The sequence below is a fragment of the Pagrus pagrus genome (assembly GCF_965226575.1).
Source record: "Pagrus pagrus genome assembly, chromosome: 3".
Classification (NCBI taxonomy): Eukaryota; Metazoa; Chordata; class Actinopteri; order Spariformes; family Sparidae; genus Pagrus; species Pagrus pagrus.
In genome coordinates, this window is record NC_140187.1 from 19760835 (window position 1) to 19785555 (window position 24721).

Below are 24721 nucleotides of genomic sequence, written 5' to 3' on the forward strand. Positions count from 1 at the left end.
AACCTCTGGATTTAAGTGTCATTGCTGTTGTGTTTTAGGCTAAATTAAACAAATTTTCCATCTTCAGCCTGGTGATAAATACAAGAAATGTGTGTGGAAAACATGTTTTTAGTGTCCATTTAAAGGGTTTTTTAGGGTATGGGTGATCTTCACATGTGCATGTTACTGTTGGAGGGAGTGGTTTTTAATCTGGGAATTTTGGGACCCCTTCAAAGGGTCACAACGTGTTTTTAACTGTATAGTTGTTTTAAGCTCAGGCCTCCAAAAATATTAGAAAAGAACAAGGATGAATTGCACACAGCTCATTATCACAACATGTCACAAGTGCTTCATTTTTAAATTTGATTTCTGCTTGTGAAGCACTTGTTTTACTATAAATGTCGATAAAAAACTAATATGTACAATATGTGTGTGTGTCAGTATACAGTATGTACATACTACTGCAACAGATTAAGGAAATGAGAGAAAAGGGCCACGATTGCATGCTTTCACACAGGCTTTAATATTATATGAACATGCCCAGAAAGAGGATTAATCATGTTTAATTGTATATAACATTACAGACCCCACTGAGTAAATTTATGTTAAATATATGTGAAGAAAATGTATAAAAAAGAAAAATAATTCATTAAAACTGCCTCTATCCTGTAAGATTATATTCCATAAGATATATTCAGTTATATTTTTTCATCTAAACTCCCATAATGATCCAGAAAAATACGTTAAATAAACTCAAAAGTAAGTCCTAAAGTCCTGAAGTCCTAAAAAAAACAAAAAACAGGAACTTCAGCAGACATGAGAGAACAGAAATAACTAAAGACTGCCAGACTGTTTTCATGTCTCTGACCTTTTTACTGGGTTAGTCAGAGGCTCAAATTAACCTTCATTAACAGAGAATACGTGTGTGTGTGTGTGTGTGTGTGTGTGTGTGTGTGTGTGTGTCTGAATCTTACATGACCCAGGCTAATTTGTGAAAGTCCAGAGACAACATTGAAGAGAGTAGTGCTCCTTGAACTGGTATTCCTCAGACTGTCTGTGTGTTTGTATTTGCTCATGTGCGTGTGTGTGCATATCTGTGTCACGGCCTGACGCAGTGTGTGTGTGTGGTGCACCCGTCTGTGCTGAAGGAGAGAGAGTGAAGCCTATTGATTATTTTAATCCTCCTATTTGTGAGTCTGTGATCCTCTCGGCTCAGCCTTCCACAGGGGGATTGCTAATGGGGCTGAACGCTTCCCTCCTCAGCCGCTCTCTCCCTGTCCAATTAACTTAACGCTGGAATCCGCGAGGAGGGAGCACTGGGTCTCAGAGGCAGAGGGAGGGGGGACGGACACTGCGGAGATACAACCCCCCAAGTCTAACATCTCCCAAACGTCTTGTATGTAAGACCCTCCTCATCCAGAATAGTATTACCTCTCACCTTTAATTAAAGATCCATCTCCTTGTTTTATTCCGGCGAGGTGAGAACTCAGCCTGAGATTCATTTTCACGGGGTGGCTTTGCACAGCAGGTACAGAAACAAGTCCTGTAATGGAAACACTCCCTTCAAACAGGTTGCCGTAGGTGTAATTCAGTCTGGTCTCAGACATTTCTACTGTTATTTGTCCAATTATGTTCGGCCTTCTCTTGAAGTGACAATTCGGATTTTCAGTCTATTTTCTGTGTTCACTTTTTTGTTCGCAGTATACTCCACATAAGTGTAGTTGCCCACAAAATATACAAAAATTACAGAAAGGAAAAGTCCAGAGTGCTCGAGCAGTTCTGCTCTTAGGTAGGGACGAGAAAAATCCAAGGAGCTCTTCTGGCAAAAAGGTTAAAAAGCCTTTATTTTAGATGGCTATTTATACTGAAATTCTTGAAAAAATTGACAGTGCATATTGAAATATTAGCTGGCTAGCAGCACAAATGGCCTCGCCATCTAAATGAAGGCTTTATAAACATTTTGCCATAAGAGTGCCTATGATTTTTCACTTTTTTGATACAAAATTAACCCAATATTTTAAACATGTACCTAAATCAATCAAAAGACAACACATGATTTGTAGCTATATGAACACCATCAAACAGAAACAAACCCCAAAAGTGTAAATAAAAGCTGTAACGGTCCAAATTGAGAAGAATAAAGGAAACACAACAGGAAGTTTTAACATATTTGGCCATATTGCACGATTTATCTAAAGATGAACTAAAACTAAAGATTGTGTATTGAGATGTTAAGTTGTCATAAAAATTTATATCTATAGACAAAAAAAACTGACCATCATAGTTCATCGCCCATATTGTATAACCAAAAAAAGAAGAATGTGCACGCAACGAGAGGAAGTCCAGATGAAAATCAATTTAAAATGAGAGAGACAACTATTGACAAAACTTTTGAGACAGTCCCTGATGTCAGCTTGTTAGTTAAGTCACGCAGCTTCAACATTGGATCATGAGGTAAGAACTGATTATTACTGCGATATTATCTGTGTATTCATGTTAATTTACATCCCTGAGAGGCACCATCTGTTAAGATGCAGCGCTCAGACACAATCAATACCTCAATTGTTGAACAAATCAAATGTTTGGCTAAAGACCAGCGCAGCAAATGTGAATCCAGTTGGCAGGAGGCTTTCATACAAGATAACACACTACATTTGGAAACTATAATGCAGGTCTCGTTTGTCAAGAACGATCATATAATTGTGACTGACAGTGTGAAATGTATAATCCCTGCATCACCTCCATTACTTACTTTGGCGTATAATGTAATATTGGGCTTTTATTTCTACTTGAGCTGATTTAATTATTGCTCTCAGTTTGACTAAAAGTACACAAATCTACCTCAAATTATACAAAATATCTATATTTTTCCAGCATGGCCTTGAAGTGCTGGAATAAGTGTGAGATCTCTCTGGACTATGTGTTAAATATGCTAATCTATAAGCATGTTATATGATTTGGAAATGAATTAATAACTGTAATAGCTTTGTTAAATAGCATAAAACAACTGTTTTTCCATAAAAACCATTTTTAGATTGGGTTTTCAGGTTTGTTCTTTCTTTTATTTTCCTTTTAGTCCCCTTTTTTGCTTCATTGTGTTTATTATGCTCAGTTTACAGAGTTCATGTAAATATCAACAAAAATAACATTAAAAAAATAATAATGTCCACAAAGTCAGATAATTTACCACATTATTCTTTATCAATGGAGGAAATAACAAAGGTATGTCAGGTAGGTGATTGTTGGCTCTTGTCTGAAGTGCTGGAATACATTTGTCAGCTGTTCTTCTGATAAAATCTTCAGATCTTTGTAATCATAAACAGTGATCACTCATCACAACAGATGCCAACGCCTGAATGCTGAGTTCTTGGTTTTCCTGCAGAAAGAGAATAAAGAACGCAGAAAGCACTGGTGTTACTCTGACTCAGTGACAGAAAAATAATCCCGAATTTTCTTCTTCTTCTTTTTTTTTTTATTGTGTTTCGCTGTTTTCAAGGGCAGAGAAAAATCTATGTTGATTTCGTACATAACAAATACACACAACTCAGCTTGCAAAGTACAATGACAACAATGAATCCACACTGCTCGTGAACAAAGGTAACAGTGCCGGAGAACACACACAGGAGGACGCAGCGTGGCACAGAGTTTATGTAAAGCCACTCAGAATGGATGCGTGTGTACAAAACACAACGTCAGGACGGTTTTTCACTCACAGCACAAGAATGATGAGTTCATCGGTAAAGTTCACAGCCAAATCTCATCAGGGTACAGTCATGCTATCTGGATCTGCGCCACAAGTCTTTGCTACACATTTTCTCAAGTGTATTATTGGACCAATTTGAAGCTCTCTTCTTCCCCAGATGTGCTCAAAGGATTATATTGTACCCGTCTATATCATGAAAAAAATAGAAATATTTAATATAATAATTTGGTTACATAAACATTTTGTTTTTTTTCTGGATGCAAATTTTAATTCACACAGTGACATGCTTCTGTTGTTCATTCCCACAGGTGTTTCCCACCACACACAATGAACCTCAGTCTCCACTTTAGGGGCTTTTATTTACAACAGTAAGTTACATCCAGTTAGATAGAAAGATGTCCTCAGTTGGCAACTGCATCATCAAGTGAGTGACAACATTTGCACGGACCGCCCATGTTGAAATACAGATTGCAGTTTTTTACCACACGGACCAGCATCTTCATATAGTCTGGACTCAACAAGACAAACGTCATGCATAAAAAATAAAAATGAAAAAGAGAGTGTAAGGCACAGAAAACCATAGGTATGGCATATGGCAGTAAAACATCGACAACAGTCACCAGCATTTCAAAAACATCTTCACATAAGAACTTTAGTGGTAAAATTAAAGGAATAGTTTGATCCTTTGTGAAATACACTTAGCAGGTAAATGCCATTTTTTTTTAAAAATGTGTTTAAACCCGCTTAAAAGAAGTGATTGACATCTTTCCCATTGCCAGACGAGTTTGCCTTTGTGCTTTTTTTTTTACTTGTGTGTGTCACGTGTGTTGAGCAGCAGATCACAAACCACATCGCACTGCATCCAGAAGACGTTAAACTTGTGTTCAAAGTCTTAATCAATAACATTCTGAATTAAACACATAATCTTTTTCCAGAGCTGATAACTGAGGAGTGAGACAGCTAATTTCTTTCTCATCTGTGTTGAGAGTTGCATGTGCGCAGTATCGATCAGGCAGCTGTCAAAGATCGGGTACCGACAAGGAAGCCAGTAACAAAATTATGGTGGTTACTTTTTTAAATATATTTTACTACCAATAGGCTTTGTTGTAATCACAGCCTATTGGAGCTGGAGTCATTTGACGTGGGAGTAGAGACGAGGCCGATTGTACCCATTACCATTAAAAACAAAAGCCAGATTTTTATGGGTGTTTATTGTCCAGTGTGAAAGGGGTATTGCAGAGCATTAGATGAGAAGGTCGATACCACTCTCATGTCTGAAGGGTAAACGAGATGCAACAGCCAGAAGCCAGTTAGCTGGCTTCTGGCTACGATGAGCGTTTGGTCATACAACCCTGTGTTGTAGAATGATAAATAACTTGTATCTATTTTAGTCCTACAGCAAACTATAGATGCCAGGTGTGAGTGTGACTGAACAGCAGAGGCTGGAGAAGAAGCCTCATTAGCGGGACATGATGAGGCTCAGTCCTAAGCTCTGGCTCAGGCAAAATCTCAAAGCTAAACCTCAGTATCAATATACTGTGTGTGTTAAGGGACTGTTACCAACAACTTGACAGCCTCCTCCCTTAACAGGAGTCGGAGGCCGTGCAAGTCAAACTAACAGCAACGTGACGCTCTGACGGCTCAACACAAACACACACATATGCTTGCACATGGGCATAAACGCAGACATACAACACACTGGATTATGTTACACGGTGTCGGCTGTATTATCAGCGCCGATCAATATATTCATGACTTTTTTCTCGTTTGGAAATCCATCTCACAGTGAAGGCGAGAGGCTGCAGCCAAGTACACACACACTTCGATTTCCAGTCTACGTTCAGAGATCATTTCAGTCGATTTCAGACCGACCGGTGGCTGAAATGGTCATCTTGTCTCAGTGTAACAACTGATAGGAAATGCATGTGTGCACACCTGTGTGTGTATGCGTCTGTAACAGATGTTAATCGTGTGTTGTAGCCATGCTCACACATACTATACATGGCACAGAGTGATGATTACACAAGTGTGTGTATCAGAAGTAAGTGTTAACTGGTAATATATACAAGACTATATTCATTTTTACACAAATTCTCTTCCAACTCTATTTGTTAACTGTGATCATGTTATTACATGTGTTGTGTACTGAAGAGCATTGAAATGACAAATTACATCATGGCAGCACGGTGTGTTAGATGCAGAATGGAGAGGAAACTTTTTTTTGCTTGATTACAGAGAGAGAGTATATAAATGTGAGTATACTGTCAGTCAGGGTAGATGAGGAAGCCAGAGAAGGTGCTGTATTTGTTGGTGTTTCCGCCATGAACTTTGCCCCCGTCCAGCTGTACGCACACCTCGTCTCCCACGTCCAGGTGGAGGATGACGCTGTTGGAGGCGTAGTCGTAGTTCTGATCTGCATCTTGAGCAATTGCACTGGCCCTCACCTGAGAAAGAGACAAAAGATGTTAACAGGCTCCAGGGATAGAGAAAAAGTAGAATATTGAGTTTTGTGGTGTGTGTTTAGGGAGCGCAGTGGCCAGGACAAAATGTTAGCAGTAGATATTTCTGATGCATTCAAATGTGTACGTGTCATAGGTTATGTACCATATTGACATTTCCACAAAATGTGTCATATCACATTCACATTACATACTTTTGACCTGACTTTCATATCTAGAGGTGTGTAGTGGAGATGCAGGCGACAAGGCTGCCAAGGCGGTGACCACAGAGACTATGTTCCTACCTTATAGGTTGTGCTGATATTAAATATCTTTAAATCTCAACATTTTCATATGACAAGGACTTGGTGCTTCTACCCAAAGTTTAGACTTAATGGGGTAAAAACTCCTTCAACAGTGCAGGGCATGATGGGAAAATTAAGCGCTCAGCTGACATAATGAAACTGTTTTAGGCTTAGCAGCTTTTTTAAGGTGCAATTTGACATTCAGCTAAAACTTCTGCACATCTTACAAAAATGCGAAATGGAGAAGGAGGTTGGATAGAGGAGGAATGTGGAGCTTTTAAATTTAGGGTGGTTACGTGTTTTTATCAAACCGGACACTCATTTTAAGAACTGAAAATATTTTTTTCACTTTTCACTCAACTGAACTTAAAAAAGGTGTTTTTGTTTGTAATGACTCGTCAAAGCAGGAAACCTTCCTAAAACTTTGACATTGTTTCAGGACTTTCATGTCAATAAAGCTTTGAATTGAAGAATTAAAACACTTAGTCAAATACATAATTATACAAAAACCTTTTAATTGCAGGTTTTTCAGATTGCTTATCTGTGAGCATGTCTAGATGTATGAAGATGATTTTTATTCATAATTTATTAGTCTCATCCATGTATCTCCCAAGCCTCAGCTCCCACAATCCTCTCTGCTCTTACTTGAATCGCAAGTCCTAACGCACTAATCATCACCTGCAATGGAGCACGTTCACCACAGCCGTCTAAATGTTAATGACCAGGTTGAAGAAACACATGTGAAGTTTCTATTTCATATGGATTGATATGAATTGATACAAAAATATGGATTTCTATATTTTTAATATGAAGAAAGCAGGTATTATGCATGAAATGCAACACATAAATGGTAAAATTACAAAATTATCAGGTTGGTTAATCAAAATAATCAAGCAATTTATTAGAAATCCATCTTTTACATTAGAGGCTCATAATAGCTGTATCTTTACCATCTTATCAAAGTATCCCACCCACAACCAGTCTCTGAATATATCGGGTGCCATTTTATTTCCTGTTTCATTCTGTGATCTCGGTGTAAAGTCATCAGTACAGATGCCTTCCTGTCCACTGGTTAGATAGATGAGATGTGCAGTGATCTTTGGCCTCAAACCTCCATCTGAGCACAACCTTTCTGAGCCGCTATCAATTTTTCCAGAGGATTGGTACGCTCACACCTGATCCACCTGTTGCAGATAAGACTCTGCTGGGGATTGCGGGGATGGCATCATGGAGGACATCAGTTCATTTGTCACGTCATTACAGCAAACGCAATGAATGCGAAGACTTACGCATACTGACTGCTGATATACGGACATTTTTTTGTTACAGCTGAACCACGACAGTTGTTCATCAATACCATTAGATACTAACACTTTCTGCTGTTAAGCTGTGTATATGGTGAGTGTTACACTTGTATATAACACATAAAAGACTGTTAGTTAAATCACAAAAAACCTTCTAGTGCTTTTGGACCCTGTTTACATACGTATTTCTTTTATACATTTTAGACATTATCCCGTTTTTATTGCTATTTATATCCTGTTTATACTTATTGCTATTGCACAAATTATTGCTCTTTGTTGTCTTTATACTTACTTTCTATTACATTCTGGGTTTTTATTTGTGTGTACTCATGTTTATTTATTTACAGTACATATATACCTTATTCCTGCTGTTTTATACCTATTCCCTTTTTTACCTTACTGTTTACATTTACTGCTATTTTACTGTGTTTATAATTCTTTATATATATACACCATATTACTTATTTGCTATTTCTGTAGTTGAGTCTCTCAGCCAAAGAATTTCACGTTAGTGTACTTGTACAACCGGGGTCACAAAAAACATCTTGAATATTGAATCACCATGCTGGCATACTTTTCACCTCCTTAATTGGCATGGCAAACTTTTTGTTGGCAAACGGTTTCCAATTTACACATCCCATAGATAACAAGCAACATAAGCATTAATTCATGTTTGTGCCCATCTCCTGAGAAAAATACCCCTCTCTTTAGCTGCTACAGTAAATGCTCCACTATGTTCACCAGCTAGTCGCTTCCTTTTTTTGGAGCTTTTTAGTAATGGCAACAGCTGCTTGCTAAAACAAACAAAAAGAAGACAATGCAGATGAAAACAGTCAGAATGAGCCAAAGTTGTGTGCACAAAAAAAGGTAACAAGTAACATCCTTCAGATGACACAGCAATTGTAAAAACATTGATCATATTACATTTGCGTTTTCAAAGAAACATGAAGAAACGTGTGTTCTGAAGAAATAGATATGACTACTTCTTTTTGGCAATATATACATATATATATATGAAATCATAATATAATATTACATGCAAAAGCCTTGACAGTCTATAGCCGCCTAATTACCAAACAATTTAATAAGCAACCCTATGAGACACTTCCAACAGAGCTTGACATTATGAGCGTCACAAAACTGGCATTAATGTCTGCCATATTCCAACTCAACACACTGAAGATATCTGGTGTGACGATCACAGAACCTGGAGCCTGACACAGTTTCAACGTGTAATATTGTCTAATGAGTCATCCTTCACTCTCTAATGTACTCGTGGACAGATTTATGTTAGAAGAAACCCAGAGGATCTTTGATTAAACATGATGCCTGGTCTGTAATTGTCCTGCCGGTAATTTAAGACAAAGTCATTACATCTGACAATGACTGTACATGTTTACATAACAGCTGATGCCCCCATATTCCAGGATCATAATCCTCCCATACATGCTGCTATTAAGAGGCGGTTTCATTAAGAGCTGGATGAAGCCTCACACAGGTGATATTATGTCATCTTTCTTCCTTAGACTTTAGACTTATCTTTTCTTCCAGAGAATAACAATCCCACTCCGATATTCAGCATTTTAAGATAATCAGAATCAATGCTTTTTAAAAAAAATCTGATTGCAGATAAAATGAATTCTAATAGGTAAGTATGTGATCAGTACCACATTTGCCTCTAAAATGTAGTGGGGTGGAAGTATAAAGTAGCAGAAAATGGAAATACTCAAATTAAAATAATACCTAATACAATTGTACTCAAATACAGTACTTAAGTGAAACTACTTAGTTACATTTTATCACTCTAAACATTATATTTAATATACTCTTCAATCGTTTTGTGACTATAAATGTAGTGTCATGAAAGTAAATGTACTTAGTTGCATTCCACCACTGGCATGACTGACATTTAAATGACCAAAGCAGTGTGTGCATCAAGAACTACAAAAAAATAAAATTATAAACATAAACAGAAGAATTGTGATGTTTGTGTTTCCATTATTTTGTCTGCTCACATTCTAAGTTTGAAGACCAAGTAAGTTATTATTAAGTTTTTGCATCCAGTAAGCAAATCTGCTTATAATAAATTGCACCATCATTGGGTAAGTAACCGACTATTCAAGCAGACGATCCATTTAATGGTGGAAATTAAGTACACAAGCGCATACATATTAATGAATGCAAATCTGCTACCCTCACTCCATCCTTGTCTCCGGCTCTGGGTCTGACTGAGGATATGGTCCATCATCTCCACCCGTCATCAGGCTTCTCTGACTCTCTTGTGATCACTAAGACAAATCAAACAAGACTAAACTACCCATTTCTCCTCATCCTCCAATAATGAGTTTTTTCTCCCTCCTATTTCATCAATTTAACTCAGTATATTTCTCCATACAAGCATGTCTTCCATGTAGAGAAGGTGAACATTTTTATTCCCCTCCTTCAGACAGAAATGAATCAATACATTTCCTTTGTTTTAATTCTACTCACATCACTCCATTAATTGTTGTCTCTCCCTCCACACCTCACGCCCCTTCCATCATCCCTCTCCCATTCGCCACCCCATCGCTATCTCTTCATTCTGGACCCATCTATCCATCTTTTTGTGTCCTTACACTCCAATGAGATGCAGGTCACGCACACATTTTCTCTCCCCTGCCATGGCAGTGTTGGCGGGAGCAACGACTAAGTGTGTCCCTGTCCGGTCTAAATCGGATTGATTAACGGCGCGCTGCTGTGGCAGGTCTCCTGAGGACCCCCTCCTCCACACGACCCCCTCTGCCTCCTGTCCCTACCCCCCTCGCAGTATCCCTCCCTACCTCCAGATGCATCAGGGCAGGCTATACACGGCTGCAGGCTACGGTAATTGGTAGTCGGACAGCCATGGCAGCTCCACCGCCTAATAGGTCCAACTCCTCAATAACTCCATACAATCACAATAAATGGGGGCACAGGATAGGCTACAGTGGTCAAATGGGCCCATGAAATACTAGCAGGAGGTCAGGATAAGATCCCCCTCACACACACACATTCACACACTCCATCCCGATGACAAGAGTGGCTCTCTCTCCTCTTTGTTTTTTATGAATCTCAAGTGAATACCTGAGGAAAAAACACATGGCATATGAGACATTTTGCTATCTTATACTGTTAGACTGCTTTGCTCTGAAGGGACTGAACAGCTCCCATGAGGAGACCTAATAGGTTCTAGGAAAAATATAACAGTAAAGAGATTCTGACATCTTGTACATCCAACATCTGTCTACATGGTTGAATGGCAAGATTCCCCTGACACTATTTTCAACTGAGTTAAAGGCTGACAGGCTGCTGTAACTTGCTATAAATTCAGTATAAGATTGCAATTAAAACTGGTTTTCCTCTATACATGTGCATGGGTAACTTTATTACAACCCCTCCTATTAAAATATTTGATTAAAATAAATGCAGCACATTAAAAAAAGGCTCTTGGGTGCTGCCTTTACCTGCGTCACCCTTGTTTAAGGGTCATAACAAAGGTTGCAGCAGTGATATTCACACCACCTCATTGAAATGGCCTTTAAAACATGAACATCAGCTAATTATATTTGCCAGCCAAAAGGACAAATAGTTATTTATGGCTTTAAATGGTTGACTTCCTTATAAGACACGTTGGTTTACTTAGCTTGGACTCAGACAGTGGAGATGCTGACATTTAATGCATTGTGTTTATGATTAATTCATGGTCACGTTCTCCTCCTGTATATACAGTAACCCAGTGGACAAGTTAGCTATCATATACATTTTATGCACATATTTTTAAGAGTGTGACATTTAAAAGTTATCACATCGGACAGGATTATCACCACAGTGGAATTTAAGTTAATCATGAATTAATAGTTGCTCTCAGTGAAACAAACATTAAGAGGGAAACTGTTTATATTAAATATTTCTTAACATCCAAAAAAAATGTAAATACAGACGTAGTGTTTTCTAAAATGTTATGTATTCTTAAATGTTGTGCTTTCTATAACATTGTTGTAAAGAGAAATGTTTATGTTTAAAATGTCGTGTTTTGTGAAATGTTGTTTTCCAAAATGTGTTGTGTGTTTCTAAAATTGAGAAATGTTATCTTCTATGAAACGTCAAATTGTGTAAAATTTTGCTGTTTTCAGAAATGTGTTTCTTAAATTTCGTGTTTTCTAAATGTTGTTGTATTGAGAAATGTCCTTTTATGAAACATGTTTTAGAAAATGTTCTTTTGAGAAATGGTGTATTTTGTGAAATGTTGTATTTTATAAAATGTAGTTGTGTTTTCTGAAAATGTTGGGTTTTCTAAAAATGTTGTTTTGAGCAATGTTTTTTGTGAAATGTTGTTTTCTTAAATGTTTCTAAAATGTGTTACTTTACCAAACCTACCTACTTAAATAGAATTTTGAATGATAGTTTTTTTTTACTTGTAATTGATCATTTTTGTGTTGGTATTTTCTTTAAAAGCATCTGAACACTTCCTCCGCAACTGTGGATTGTATTATAATGTCTTGGACCGAGCCTGAGCTGGTGACATCGCAGAGCTTTGTGACACAGAAACCAGCACTGATGAATCTGCGGGTTCGGCTGTCAGCAACAATCACAGTGAAACGTTGTTGTCTTAAAGTGGGCAGGAGGCGCTGGGGCTTTGGGAGTGAAAACAAGAGGGAAAGGCAAATCAGGATTATTGTCAACAGCGGCAGAGATTGATAGCGACAAGGGAGTGAATTTCTGTCTGTTGGCCCAGCGCTGTTCTGACTTGATCTGCTGCTGTTTGGGAGAAGGGAGACCCGCGGGACAATAGAGAAGATTACACTGCCTCCACTTTTCATTAGGGGGGCAACATTAAATGGGGAGAGCGAGACAGAGAGAGAGAGAGGAAATTTACAGCACAGAAAATAATTCACTGACATTGCTAAATGCTCAATAAAATCTACATCTTCTGCTGTGTGCCACTGATTTGTGTGACACATTTAAGAGCTGACATACTGTATTTCAAATTTATTTAGCCAAAGATCTTCCATCTTTTTCTATACATATCGACCCAATATCAAAGTTCTTGTTCATAATGTTTATGTCGGAGCCATGTCTCAGATAAAAATGATGGAAGGAGGGAATGGGGTGAGGAGAAGGGAAGACAAATTTGGATGAGGACACACAGACGGGCGAGCAGCTGCATGCACTTTTAACAGTCTAAGCACAGGATTCGGGTAAAAAGAAGCCAAAGTTGAGAGGGGCTTTGAGTGATGGCGAGGGAGCCTGTTGGATAACAAACTGATCAAGCATGCCTGCTTCAGAGAAGGCGGGGGGCTGGGGGTATAAATGAGGTTGGGGAGGTGGGCTGTCCATGTAGTGTGTTATTTTTTCAGTTTTGTTTTGTTTCGCAGTGGTGCCTTGATCCTCTGGTAATAAAACTGACAGGATTCATTCACTGTGATGTACAGACCTCTCAGAGCGGAGCGAGGTGATTGAGACAGGGTCTCTTAAACTTACCTGAGGGACCTCTAAGGGTGAACTGGGAGAGAGAAGAAGAAGGGCAATTGAAATGGCCCTTTTTGTAAAAGTGTTCTCTCTGCCTCCATTCATGTGTACCAGACTGAGGTATCCTGTTTCTATTATGCGGGTCGACATGTAACCCTTCTCCTGCACTGCAGTCTCACACACTAATTGGCATGCTAGATGTTAATATTTTGCCATGACACTCAAGACCCAAGGTGTCAAGATGTTGATTAGAAAGTCTCTAATTGGCTCTAGACTGAAGCCTTTGAGGGGAGAGGAGAGGCTCTAATTGGATATAAATGGGGTCTGTGGACGGTCTACCTGCAGAGCATCAACTTGAGCAAAGCCTCAGCTCTAAAGTTAAACTGCACTATTCCGTTATAAAATGTTGTTTACTGACTTGTATAAACATCTGTGTGTGTTTTATACCTGTACACACAATCAGAGTGAGGGCACACAGCACTCATTCATCATTTTAAACCTGTGCACGGGTCAGAAGTTAAAATCCCTCTAATTCTGATGTACCTCTTAAAAATGATAATAATCCAGTGTACATATTACCAGAGTTCATGCCGGCTCTGCTACTATCAAACGCTGCTGAAACACTGCTGTTTATGAAAAGGACAAAATCCTGCTTCCTTGATGAGGAGAAATAATGATATAATGGGGAGGCAAGAGGAAAGCACAACAAAGGCATGACAAAGCACAGCAACAACCAGCCGAGTCGTTTTTGTCAACAGGATATAATGGCCTCAGCCATTATAACAGAAATGTATAGTCAAATAATGGCTGTGTGCATGAACAGGCGTATAAATGTGTGTGGACTCAGAGAAAAAGGGCAAGAAGAGAAAACAAGGGCAAGCTGCAGGGTATATGAGAGGATTCTTTCTGTTCGCGCCACAAGAAAAGCTGTCTGCAAGGGTAGACTTTTATCCTCTATCACAAAATGTTCCCTATTATAATGTTATAATGTCTGACACTAAACCAGTGCATCACACAGAAAATTACTTGATGATTATAAATTATTCCACCAACACACACACACACACACACCATGGCTCCCAACGTGCCAAAATAGAATAAATCTGAAACTGTCTAATAACGCACCACATGAGGTTCATATTGACACCTTGTCTGACATACTGTAATTAGCAGCTTCCACCTCTCACAGTAGCCACATCACACCTACCTACTGAAGACGAGCTGTTTCCTTCTTCTAAGTGAGTCCAAGCTTGTCATCACCACAACTTATTAGTGGAATATTTAAATCATCTAATTAGCTCACAGGTCTTATTAGTTATTTTTTATGTAAATACAAAAGTACATGAAAACAATGATGTGTAGAGTGTTTGCACAACATAATCATTGCTGCCTGATGCTTGAGAGCCAAAAAGACACAATTTTTCTGCTTGATCCCTTATTCATAGGAATCTAACACCTTTACATTCATTTTATTTTGATCACCCGCAGCAATTTCATGTAGCTCATTAAACTCTGTCACTTATATTTTCTATAAAGATGACTTAAATACTTTTACACACAATACACTGTGCAGCATGTAGCCAAAGAGGCAAATATTCAACATTGGAAAGAAAAATAACTGAATCGTTAAAAACAATGGATTTCATGTTGTCCGTTGTATGAGGGTAGAACAGAAACATAGGAAGTAATGCAGTGTTTGTAATGCCGACTGTTACAGTAGTATTCATAAAGTCGTTGCACCATGATTGACTCTCCTCTTGGATAGAAAACATGCTGTTTTTTTTAAAGGAGGATTTGATATTGAGTTGTAAAGTTGTATGCAGAAAAAGTTTTTTTGCATTTTGAAATGTAGAAATGGTATTTACTTTAAAGGACAACTATTATGCTTTTTCATTTTTGTTCTTTACGTCAGTGTTTTATAGGTGCATGTAAAAGACCTTGAAAGTTAAAAAGGTCAAAGTCCGCACCAACAGAAGCTCCTCTCTCCCACAGAAAACACTGCTCCTGAAACAATTCGTCAGCAGTCCCGCCTTTAATTCTGTGACTCTGTGACATCACACTACGTCACCGTGTCACACATTTGTATAATTTATGCCTTGCAGCGAGTTTGGCATGTAAAGTTGATTAAGCACAGCTGCTCTGTTGTTAGTGGTGCTGGCTCAGGCGTGTGTGAGCCGAGCAATCAGAGCAGACTTGGCATTCAGGAGGGGCCTTTAAAGAGACAGGAGGTAAAACAGAGTGTTTCAGGCAGAGGGGGAAAACAGAGCTGCAGCACTGGACAGTGTGAGAAAACCAACATGTTTTTGGGTGCTAAAGCTATAAAACCTGTTCTAGTAGTAACCCAAAATAAAATTCTGAACCTGGAAATGAGCATAATATGTCTCCTTTAATAAACTAAATGTGGTTTTAAACAGAAAATTACCTATTTGGCTCGTGGTGTGACTAACTATACATGTAAAATTATTCAAAATTCAATGGTAAAAGTGAATCATTTATGTAATGGCCCCTGTTTAGAGTGTTTTAGGACAGTGTGTTATGAGTAAATGTTTGCTTTCTGAGTGAGAACTGTTGCCTGTTTTATGGCCGAGATAGCTTATTTTGAAACAAGTGATGAGATACTGTATGTAGTGAGTTTGGAAACTGTTTGACCGACATGCATGTTGGTAATGCAGATGAAGAGTTTTGAGAAAGTGGTATCAGTATTGACCGATGCTTGTAAAGCAATAAAAACAAAACTATAATAAGACAAAAATCCACTCACTACAATGAATAACAACACTCGCACCTAGACATCTATTATTCTAACCCAAGACATCTTTAATGTACCATTAATCCAAAACTTAATTGTCCACTTAAATTCATTCATTCATCCGTCTTTTCTTGCAACACCCTGAATGCTTAAGACTGAGCCACATGTTGGACGTTTTGATGGCTTTAATAAGGCTCAGGTTTGTCCACCAGTTTCATCCTCCAGTAGGTCAGATGCGACCTAATGCCATGGCCAGATAATGAGGTTACCATGTGCCAATAGCATATGAGATACCGCAATACTACCATCACACAGATGTCATCAAAACTATAGAGCGTATGTGTGTGTCTGTGTGTGGGTAAGGCTAGACCGACCAACTGACCAAACCAGTTGGACCAGCTATAAATATTCATACTCCCACTCCATGCTCATCACAGTAAAGGGCAAAGTACATATTGGTGGTGAATTATATATCCATTGAAAAGGTCATCTACCTCAACACCAATCTTTTGATGAGTTATGAGACACAAGGAGTGAAGAGGATTCAGCTCTGCAAACTTGGTGTAAACCAGCAGGTCAGCGAGACATTTCATTAACCAACAGAAGACGATCGGCTGGTGACATGAGTCTGATTGGTTTCATATATGTCAGTCAAATGTCTAGTTACATAACTTTATCTCTTCTCCTCAACTCCTCTCTCTCATGTGGCCTACTCTCTCGTCCTCCTCTGTCTGTTCTCCTGTGAATATCCATCCATCTCTCTTTCTCTGTCAGCCCTACTGTCTGTGTCCTGCCTGATCCCTCCGCAGGATGTGTCTTATTCTCAGCTCCCATTGACAAGACATTGATCAGCACCATGCATATCAGTCTGACAATTGTTGTTTACACACACACGTACACACACAACATCCACCACCAATGCTGCGAAACACATACACAACAGGCTTTGCGGGAATCATTTGACATTTTAAGGAAATGCGCTTATTCCCTTTCAATGTGCTCGCTCTCATGTCTGTATGGTAAACATGAAGGTGTAGTCAGCACCTTGTTAGCTTAGCATAACACTATGACACATTACTACCCTAAAATGGCGTATTTTCATCATCAGCTTTGGGTTTTTGTACAAATTATAGAAACAGGATCTAATGTGTTGATTAGCAGTTTCTTTGACATTTTATTGTGTCTGTTTGTTCGCTGTCTGAGCGGGAGTTTGTTGAAGGGTTTTTATCAATTTGCCTCTCTGCAGCGGCTGCTGGCAGATGTGTTAACATGGTGTAGGGGCCGGAGGTGTGAGGATGCAGTTAGAAGGCAGCAAACGAAGAGAGAGCAATGGGCTTTTTTTTGCTTATTCCACTGTGCCTCATTTACATGTTGTGGCTTCTTCACTGGTTTTCTCAAATTACCCAGACTATAATTGGAAATCACCTGATTTTGTTTGTGAATGTGTGAGACCTGCAACCTCTCTGTGAGGATGGGACAATGATAAAATATAAACCACATTAACCTAATAATCAGTGTTCTAAAAAGTACTTACATACTTAAAATAAATGTAAAGATATTGTGTTAAAATATTACTTTGGTAAAAGTGAATGCCAAACAAATAGTACTTGAGTAAAAGTCTTTAAGTATGATGATATTAAATGTATTTAAGTATCAAAAGTACAAATAAAAGTAAAGCTAGACATATATTTACATGTATGTATGTACTGTGTAGTATGGGTCGACCAATTATAGGATTTTTCTGATTGTCAGAATCAGTGTTTTGGTTTTCTCTTTTACCTGACTGTAGATAAAATGAATCAAGTCTAAAAAAAATGCACTACTTCAGCTCTCATGCAGCATGTAATCTGCAAAGGTTACCAAATAAATGTAGTGGAGTAAAAAGTTCTATATTTGGCCCCAAAATTAAGGGGAGTGGAAGTATAGAGGAGCAGAAAATGTGCAAGTTCCTCAAAATGTTACTTAAGTAGAGTGCTTGAGTGAATGTACTTAGTTACATTCCATTTCGGTTAATGTAATTAAAAACCAGATTATCATTTTCTGTTTGTACATGTGTTAAATACAGAATATGTGACTTCTTCTTGTGCTTCGAGGAGCTGTGTAATTAGTAATGTAATTACTTTTGCTGTTGAGGACTTGATTAAGTGATAAATGATTAAGAAATTGCTTTGAAATAACCAATTCACATCTTTCAAGTAACTTTCCCAACATAATTCATTAGAAAGTTTTTCAGGTGCTGGTAGGTGAATTTTGTACATTTTGAACAAAGCAAGGCTAGCTGTTTCCCTCTGTTTCCAGTCTTTATGCTAAGCTAAGCTAACTGACTTCTGGCCCCTGCTACATATTCACCATACAGACGTAAGAGTGGTATCAAACTTCTCATCTAACTCTCCGCAAGAAAGTAATTAAGTGCATTTCAAGTGTCAAACTATACCATTAACTATACCATGAGCACACACATTTCTATTTTTTATGCACAAGGTTTCTCTCCTTGAGTCCAGGCTACACATGACACGACATAGAAATGACAGCGGTATCAATCCTCTCATCTAACATTTGGCAAGAAAGTGAATAAGAGAAGGAACTATTTCCCAAAATGTCAAACAAATCCTTTAATGCATGCTCTCACGCAATGGACAAATTCAAATATAAGTGAACAAAATATCCATTCAGAAAGACTTTCACTGTAATAATTATAATGTTCTACTGAGTGTCTGCCAAGTGACAAACTTTTTCAGTTTTATCCTCAAGGTTTTTGTCATTGACCTCGCTGGTGCACTCTGCTACAAGAGCACTTGTCTATTAACAGGAGAAAAAAAACAGTGGGAGCAATGAAACTGTGAGGGCAAGATCAGCACTGAATTGGGTTAAATAATTTAGATGATGGAAAAGATAATTAATGGGGAAGGAGTCAATAGCCAGTGTGGACGATTATAGTGTGTGTGTGTGTGTGTGTGTGTGTGTGTGTGTGTGTGTGTGTGTGTGCGTGCGTGCGTGCGTGCGTGCGTGCGTGCGTGCGCGCGTGCGTGCGTGCGTGTGTGTGTGTGTGTGTAAAAGAGGGGCACAGGTGGAGGGGAGAAGATCTCATCTAAAGGCTATGAAAGATTTAACAGCAGGAGGAGACAGGAATGACAATGTCTGTGAAGGCACGCAACAAACCAAGTCCCCCAATTATATCTGGCATTTAACTGTCTGTCCTCTTTACACTTTATGCACATCCCCTCAAATCAGTGAAATAGGGAATAACTATTTTTACGGACTTGATCAGTCACAAAAAAGATCTACAATATAATGATGCCTGTATTCAGGAAGTCTATAAAACCAAAGCTGTATGAAAAAAAGCTCACTCGATACTGAGCAGTGCAAGTGTGAACTTGGGTCACAAATAAGTGATTAGTTTTTGGTCCAGAAACAGGAATTTATAAAGAAATGTACAACATTTAAATCAAAGGGATTGTGAACTTTTTCACAGTTTTTTCATGAACTATTTCACTTACGTATTTTAGTTAAAAAATGTGGCACATCCAAAAGCAGATTAAACATGTTAATCACTAATATGGTGGGTTGTGTGGCCTTGGTAGAGGTATGCTTTCATCTTTTAGACCAATATCCCAAATATTCTCTGTTTCCAGCTTCTCAATATAAGGATTTGCCATTTTCCCCTGAACTGTATCACTGTGAATTTGATATCTTTAGGTAGCAGACTAAACAGGCAATTATGATATTTCACCTTGTGCTCTGGGAGAGTGTGATGTTTTTACACATTTTTAAGTTTAAGTTCTTAAGTATTTCACAAACTTAAAGATAAATCAAGAAGAAAAAGGAGCCAATGTTTCATAATCTCCATTGCCTTTTGTGATGGATAATAAGGGATATGTGCTAGGGTGCACACAAGAGGCTACAATGTAAAAATCAAAAAGATGCCCTTAGTAATGGCAAGTCAATGTTCAAAGGTTAAAAAAAAAAATAATTTGTGCAGGTGTGGTGCAGCCGTAAAGCTCCAGTTTGATTCCCACACAGGAACTAGTGCACTCTCGTAGCCTATTGGTTAAGACTTTTACCAGAATGGTGGCACAGTGGTGAACACTGCTGCCTCACAGCATGAAGGTCATGGGTTTGTATCCCTGCTGGGACAGAGCCTTTCTGCGTGGAGTTTGCATGTTCTCCCCAAGCTTTCAAGGTGTTTCCTGTGGGTGCTCCCACACCATCGATGTATATGAGGTTAATTATCCGTGCTGTGCCCTTGACCGTATCATAGCTCTGGAGTTGGTCTTCAGGTGCCCCGTGTTGGCTGCTCACTGCTCCTCTGGGACGAGTTGACTACAAAAACAAGTTTCACTAAATTGTACAATGTATGTGATGAATAAAGACGATTCTTCTTCTTCTTCTTCTTCTTCTTCTTCTTCTCAACTGCAATGTCCGATGTCTGATTCAAGCTGGAAACTTTTATTGCTCCATTGGTTTCCTGTCTATCTCTACATCGTCAACTAACAAAGAAAAAAAATCTGAGCAAGCTCATATAATGAGAAGCAAATTGAAACTGGGCATTTTTCACACTGGATTAATGAAGGAGGTTTCAGTGCAAACTGTTGAGCTGTCCCCTGTTGAGGTCTTATTAGACCACTTACTGTAGCCTATTTACAGTCCTTTAAGATGCAGATTCAGTAAAGCATATCAGTGAACAGCAGCCTGGTGAGGTGATAGTCTGCTCTAGTCTGTCAGCTCATGTACCATGTAAATTATGTGTAGATAAACCACAACTGTACCATCAGACACCCAGCCTGGTTTGACTGGGCTTGTAACAATGCAAAGCATGTTTTTTTCTTCTTCCTCTCTGGTAATCCCCAGGACATCACTCTTCTGTTCTGCAGCACACATGTCAGAATCAGGGCTCCTCACCAGAGTGAGGGCTTAGTACTTCAAGCTTGTCATGGATCTCCAGATGGAAGCATTCAAGGCTTTTTCCAGACATTTGTACTTGTTTATTTATTAGAGTTAAGTCAGAGTTCCTCAGAGGACAGTAGCCAGCTGTTGCATTTTGGCTTTGTTCCACTGAGACATGGAGGATTGTTATCCTCTTGATCGCTTGGCTGTCACTTTCTCTCTCTCTCTCTCTCTCTCTCTCTCTCTCTCTCTTTCCCTTTTGTTTGCAAGTTGTACAATTAATTACAGTTTTCCATATAAAGCAGTCCCACCTCTGTTTCTACTATTATCCTGCCTCCATTTCTTCTAAATCAACAACTGAAAAAACACTTTGTGATGAAACTGCATTACTGAAGCGAGGGCTCCATACAAAAGTTGAGATTCGGCTCTGAGTAAACAGCATTTTGATTCATTTGGTATTTTTGTGGAACCGTTGCATCAGACTTTTCTTTGTCTAAAACTTCATCACGGTGTTCTCAATGCTCGGTTGTTAAGAAACTATTTTCTTAGTGGTCGTCAAACTATGACACAAGACTAGCAACACCTGTGCAATACAACAGAGTCTAATTCAATAGGCCTGCAATAAATACTACCTCTGTGATACTTTTAAAGATCAGAATTGTTGACCCTGTCACAGAGAGGTGTTGCTTACGACATTTCTTTAGGGGGTCTATTAATTTAAAGACTGTCTCACCAAGAAGAACAACAGCATCAGTCAGCAAACGCCCAAAAGCGACATGTTTATGTTCAAGTGACAAAGCCCTCTGGCATCCATCAGAAACAGGGTTCTCTGAGCATCTTAAAGCAAAATGCAGCTGAATCAGGTGCTTCTCAGCTCGAGGATAGCAAACGTTCAAAGGAAAAAAGGGGACTGGAGCACACTGATACGTTTAGAGCCTTTAATTTTGCGACGTTTAACGCTACTGTGTCTTAATCAGAGTGGACAAAGACATGAGGCAAACGATTATAGTCAACCTAGATCAGGTGTCCAGTTCTCATTAGATGACTGGTTGAACTCTAGGATCTGTAGGAGGTATCTTGTCTGTTGGTAGAAAAGGGTGTGACGGTAGTCGTTTTTCCTCTGCATGACTCGACACTGCAGCTTTTTTTCCTTTATTCACTGTGGATAGTACCTGGTACCTGGTACTTTATTTGGTTTTACCTCAGACGAGCTGAGACGATGCCAAAGAGACGATGTAAGAACACTGCAGACTACTGATTGGTCCGATTCTTACCTGATCCCTGAGATGACAATCAGCTAAAAATCCTGCCTGTGTTGAGCGTGTACTATCTGCAGTGAAGCACGAAGTAGAGAAAAGTACATGGTACGAAAAGCGAGTTGAGATGTGTTGAGACAATCTACATCTGCCCCACAAAGCCTGCAGGGGGAGGAAGTCGTGATGGATGGATGGCTCAACACTGGGCTTTGACATGGGAGTCTGATGATCCTATAGCTATTAACACTAAACATTGGTTTCTTGTAACCTTAACCATGTTCCCTAAGTTGTTATTACTGTAACTATGACGATGAAGGCCCCCACTTAACTATGTTGTTTTGTCTCTAAACCTAACCAAACCTTGGGAAACTTTTGTAGTTCTGAAGGGCAGTTACAAACTTAGTATTTTGTCATTAAATTTGACCAGATAATTGATGTTTCACTAGCTTGCATTATAAAAGTGTTTCTGTTTTGGTGTCCTGTACAAGAGATTTTCAACAATTGTCAGATCACAGTATCAGAGTGACACACACACCGAACACCCACACTGACACACTCACCTGTCCGTTCTTCTTGAGGTCGGCCCACATGCTCGTCCCATCACCTCCTCTCATCAGGACATGGTAGGTGAAGTAGTAGATGCCAGGCAGAGGGCAGGTGAACTTGCCGGTACTCGGCTCGTAGTAGTTCCCTACGTTGGTCACCACATCGTCAAACTTCAGTATTTCACTCCCTTCGTGTTGCTTCCGGAGGCCTGCGTAGAAGGCGATTTTGGGACTGTAGAAGGATGAGCCATATCCACCAGGTCCAGGCCCTGGTGGACCAGGTGGGCCGGGCTTGCCAGGCTCTCCAGGGGGCCCTTTGGGACCTGGAGGACCAGGAAGTCCGGGGCTCCCTCTATAACCCTGTTTGCCCCTGCCTTTTGGGAAGTCTGGGGGCTGAGGGGAGACGGCTGTCAGCTCTCCCTGTGGGGGGGTGAAAGTGTCACACACCATCTTGCAGCTCCCAAGCATCTCGTAATGCGTGCCCCCTCCTCCGGACCCTCCCCCCTTGGTGGTGTGGACCAATAGGGGAATGGCCACCAGCAGGACCAGAACCATGGCCACGCCGACGCCAGCCCCGATGACACGTTTCTTGCGGCTGAGCCGGGAGGCGGCCAGTGTGAGGAAGTCCTCCTCCCCCTTAGCTGGAATGGTTGTGCCGGCCAGGCTGAACTCTGGGTAGAAATTAACTAGTGGATTGAAAGGGTGTAGGAAGGAAATGTGATCGGGTGGGGCAGAGGAAAGAAATAGGGGGCTATTCTATAAGCGGGGCCAGCAAGTCTAAGAGAGGAAAAAATCAGAAGTCGGGGGGAGAATGACAAATAGATTTTTCCATTTCTTGGTGTTCAGTACGTTTGTTTTGTATCCTTTGTTTGCTTGAATCTAAAGATAAAACCTCATTTTGCAAGCCAAAAATAACATATATATTCTATATCTCAGTTGAGTCGGCAATTTTACTTTTTTTTATCCCGCTTTGTGGTTGTGGAGGCTCCAGTAAAAAGCTTTCAGTTGCTCAGGCAGAGAGCTGTCAGGTGGGGTCTACAGTATTCCCACTGGAGTTCATCTCACCCACCACATATGGGGAAGGGCGCTTTACTTGTCTGTCCAGGGATGAGAGGAGAAGAACGAGGAAACTGCTAAATTTCTGCTCTCTTCTTCCTTCCTCCCTGCTTGATGGGCTCACACCTCTTTCTCTTTCTCCTTATCAGCGTTGTTTGGTTTAGATTTATCTCGGCAGTCTGCTCCTCCTTTTCAAAGTACAGATGTGTTGCAGGTCATAAAAAGGCTAAGTGAACTGAACGTGGAAACCCGTGTTTTAAAGGCAGCTCGGATGAAGAGGGAACATTTTATCACAGCGATCTGGAAGGAAAAGAAGACACACATATATAAATAAATAAGCAATCAAGGACTCATAAAACCAAAACCCTTTGCTATAACACCTGTGGACTCTTAACCTTAAATATAGAAGAAATATAACGGATAAAACATTAATGTAATTAATAAATATTTGAATTTGCATTCAGCAATTTAAATAATAATATGTTATAGGCTAAAGAAAATGGCTTACTATAGGTAAAAAATGTATGATTATTGATAAAAGTAAAGACATGAAACATCATTAATATAACAATCAGACGAGCTGGGTTCACAGCTGCATGTTGATATAATCGCAGTGTAGGCCCATACGTTCATTATGCTACAAACAGCACAAAGATACTCTAATTAATAGGCTACAAATTCCCTTTTTAATTAAAATAGTGACCTGAATTTTAAACACTGGTCCGGATTTAATCAGAGCAAGATGAGAGACTGAATCACCAAACTTTTGACACGCTACAAAAAAAAAAAAAACACATCAGCTCACCTGTTTGTTTGTTTTTCTCTTCTTCTTCTTCTTCTTCTTCTTCTTCTTCTTCTCAGGGGTTTTCACGCTGCGGGTTCAGGTGGACACGCCGCAGGAAAACTGGTCCAGGACCGGGATGAAATCCTTCCCAAAGACTGACTGACTGAAGCGCTTTCTTCACCGTGGCATCGGGTGAAGTTGCGCTGCGGTGCAGAAACTCAAAGTCGCACA

At 39.5% G+C, this 24721-nt stretch overlaps 1 protein-coding gene across 1 annotated transcript; it reads right to left on the bottom strand.

The window, feature by feature from the left end:
- Positions 1–3158: 3158 nt before the first annotated feature.
- c1ql4b (complement component 1, q subcomponent-like 4b) lies at positions 3159–23305 on the bottom strand. The gene is made up of 2 exons (XM_084348104.1): positions 22666–23305; positions 3159–6126 (listed from the first exon to the last, which is right to left on the bottom strand). The coding sequence occupies exons 1-2, from the start codon at positions 23203–23205 to the stop codon at positions 5947–5949; spliced, it is 720 nt and encodes a 239-aa protein (XP_084204230.1). The 5' UTR covers positions 23206–23305; the 3' UTR covers positions 3159–5946.
- Positions 23306–24721: the final 1416 nt, after the last annotated feature.

Bases quoted from the DNA above. Each gene is read 5' to 3' on its own strand.
- c1ql4b (XM_084348104.1), bottom strand. From the start codon at position 23,205: ATGGTTCTGGTCCTGCTGGTGGCCATTCCCCTATTGGTCCACACCACC. The intron at 6,127-22,665 runs GTGAGTGTGTCA...TCTCTTTCTCAG, and splicing joins ACCTCAAGAAGAACGGACAG to GTGAGGGCCAGTGCAATTGC.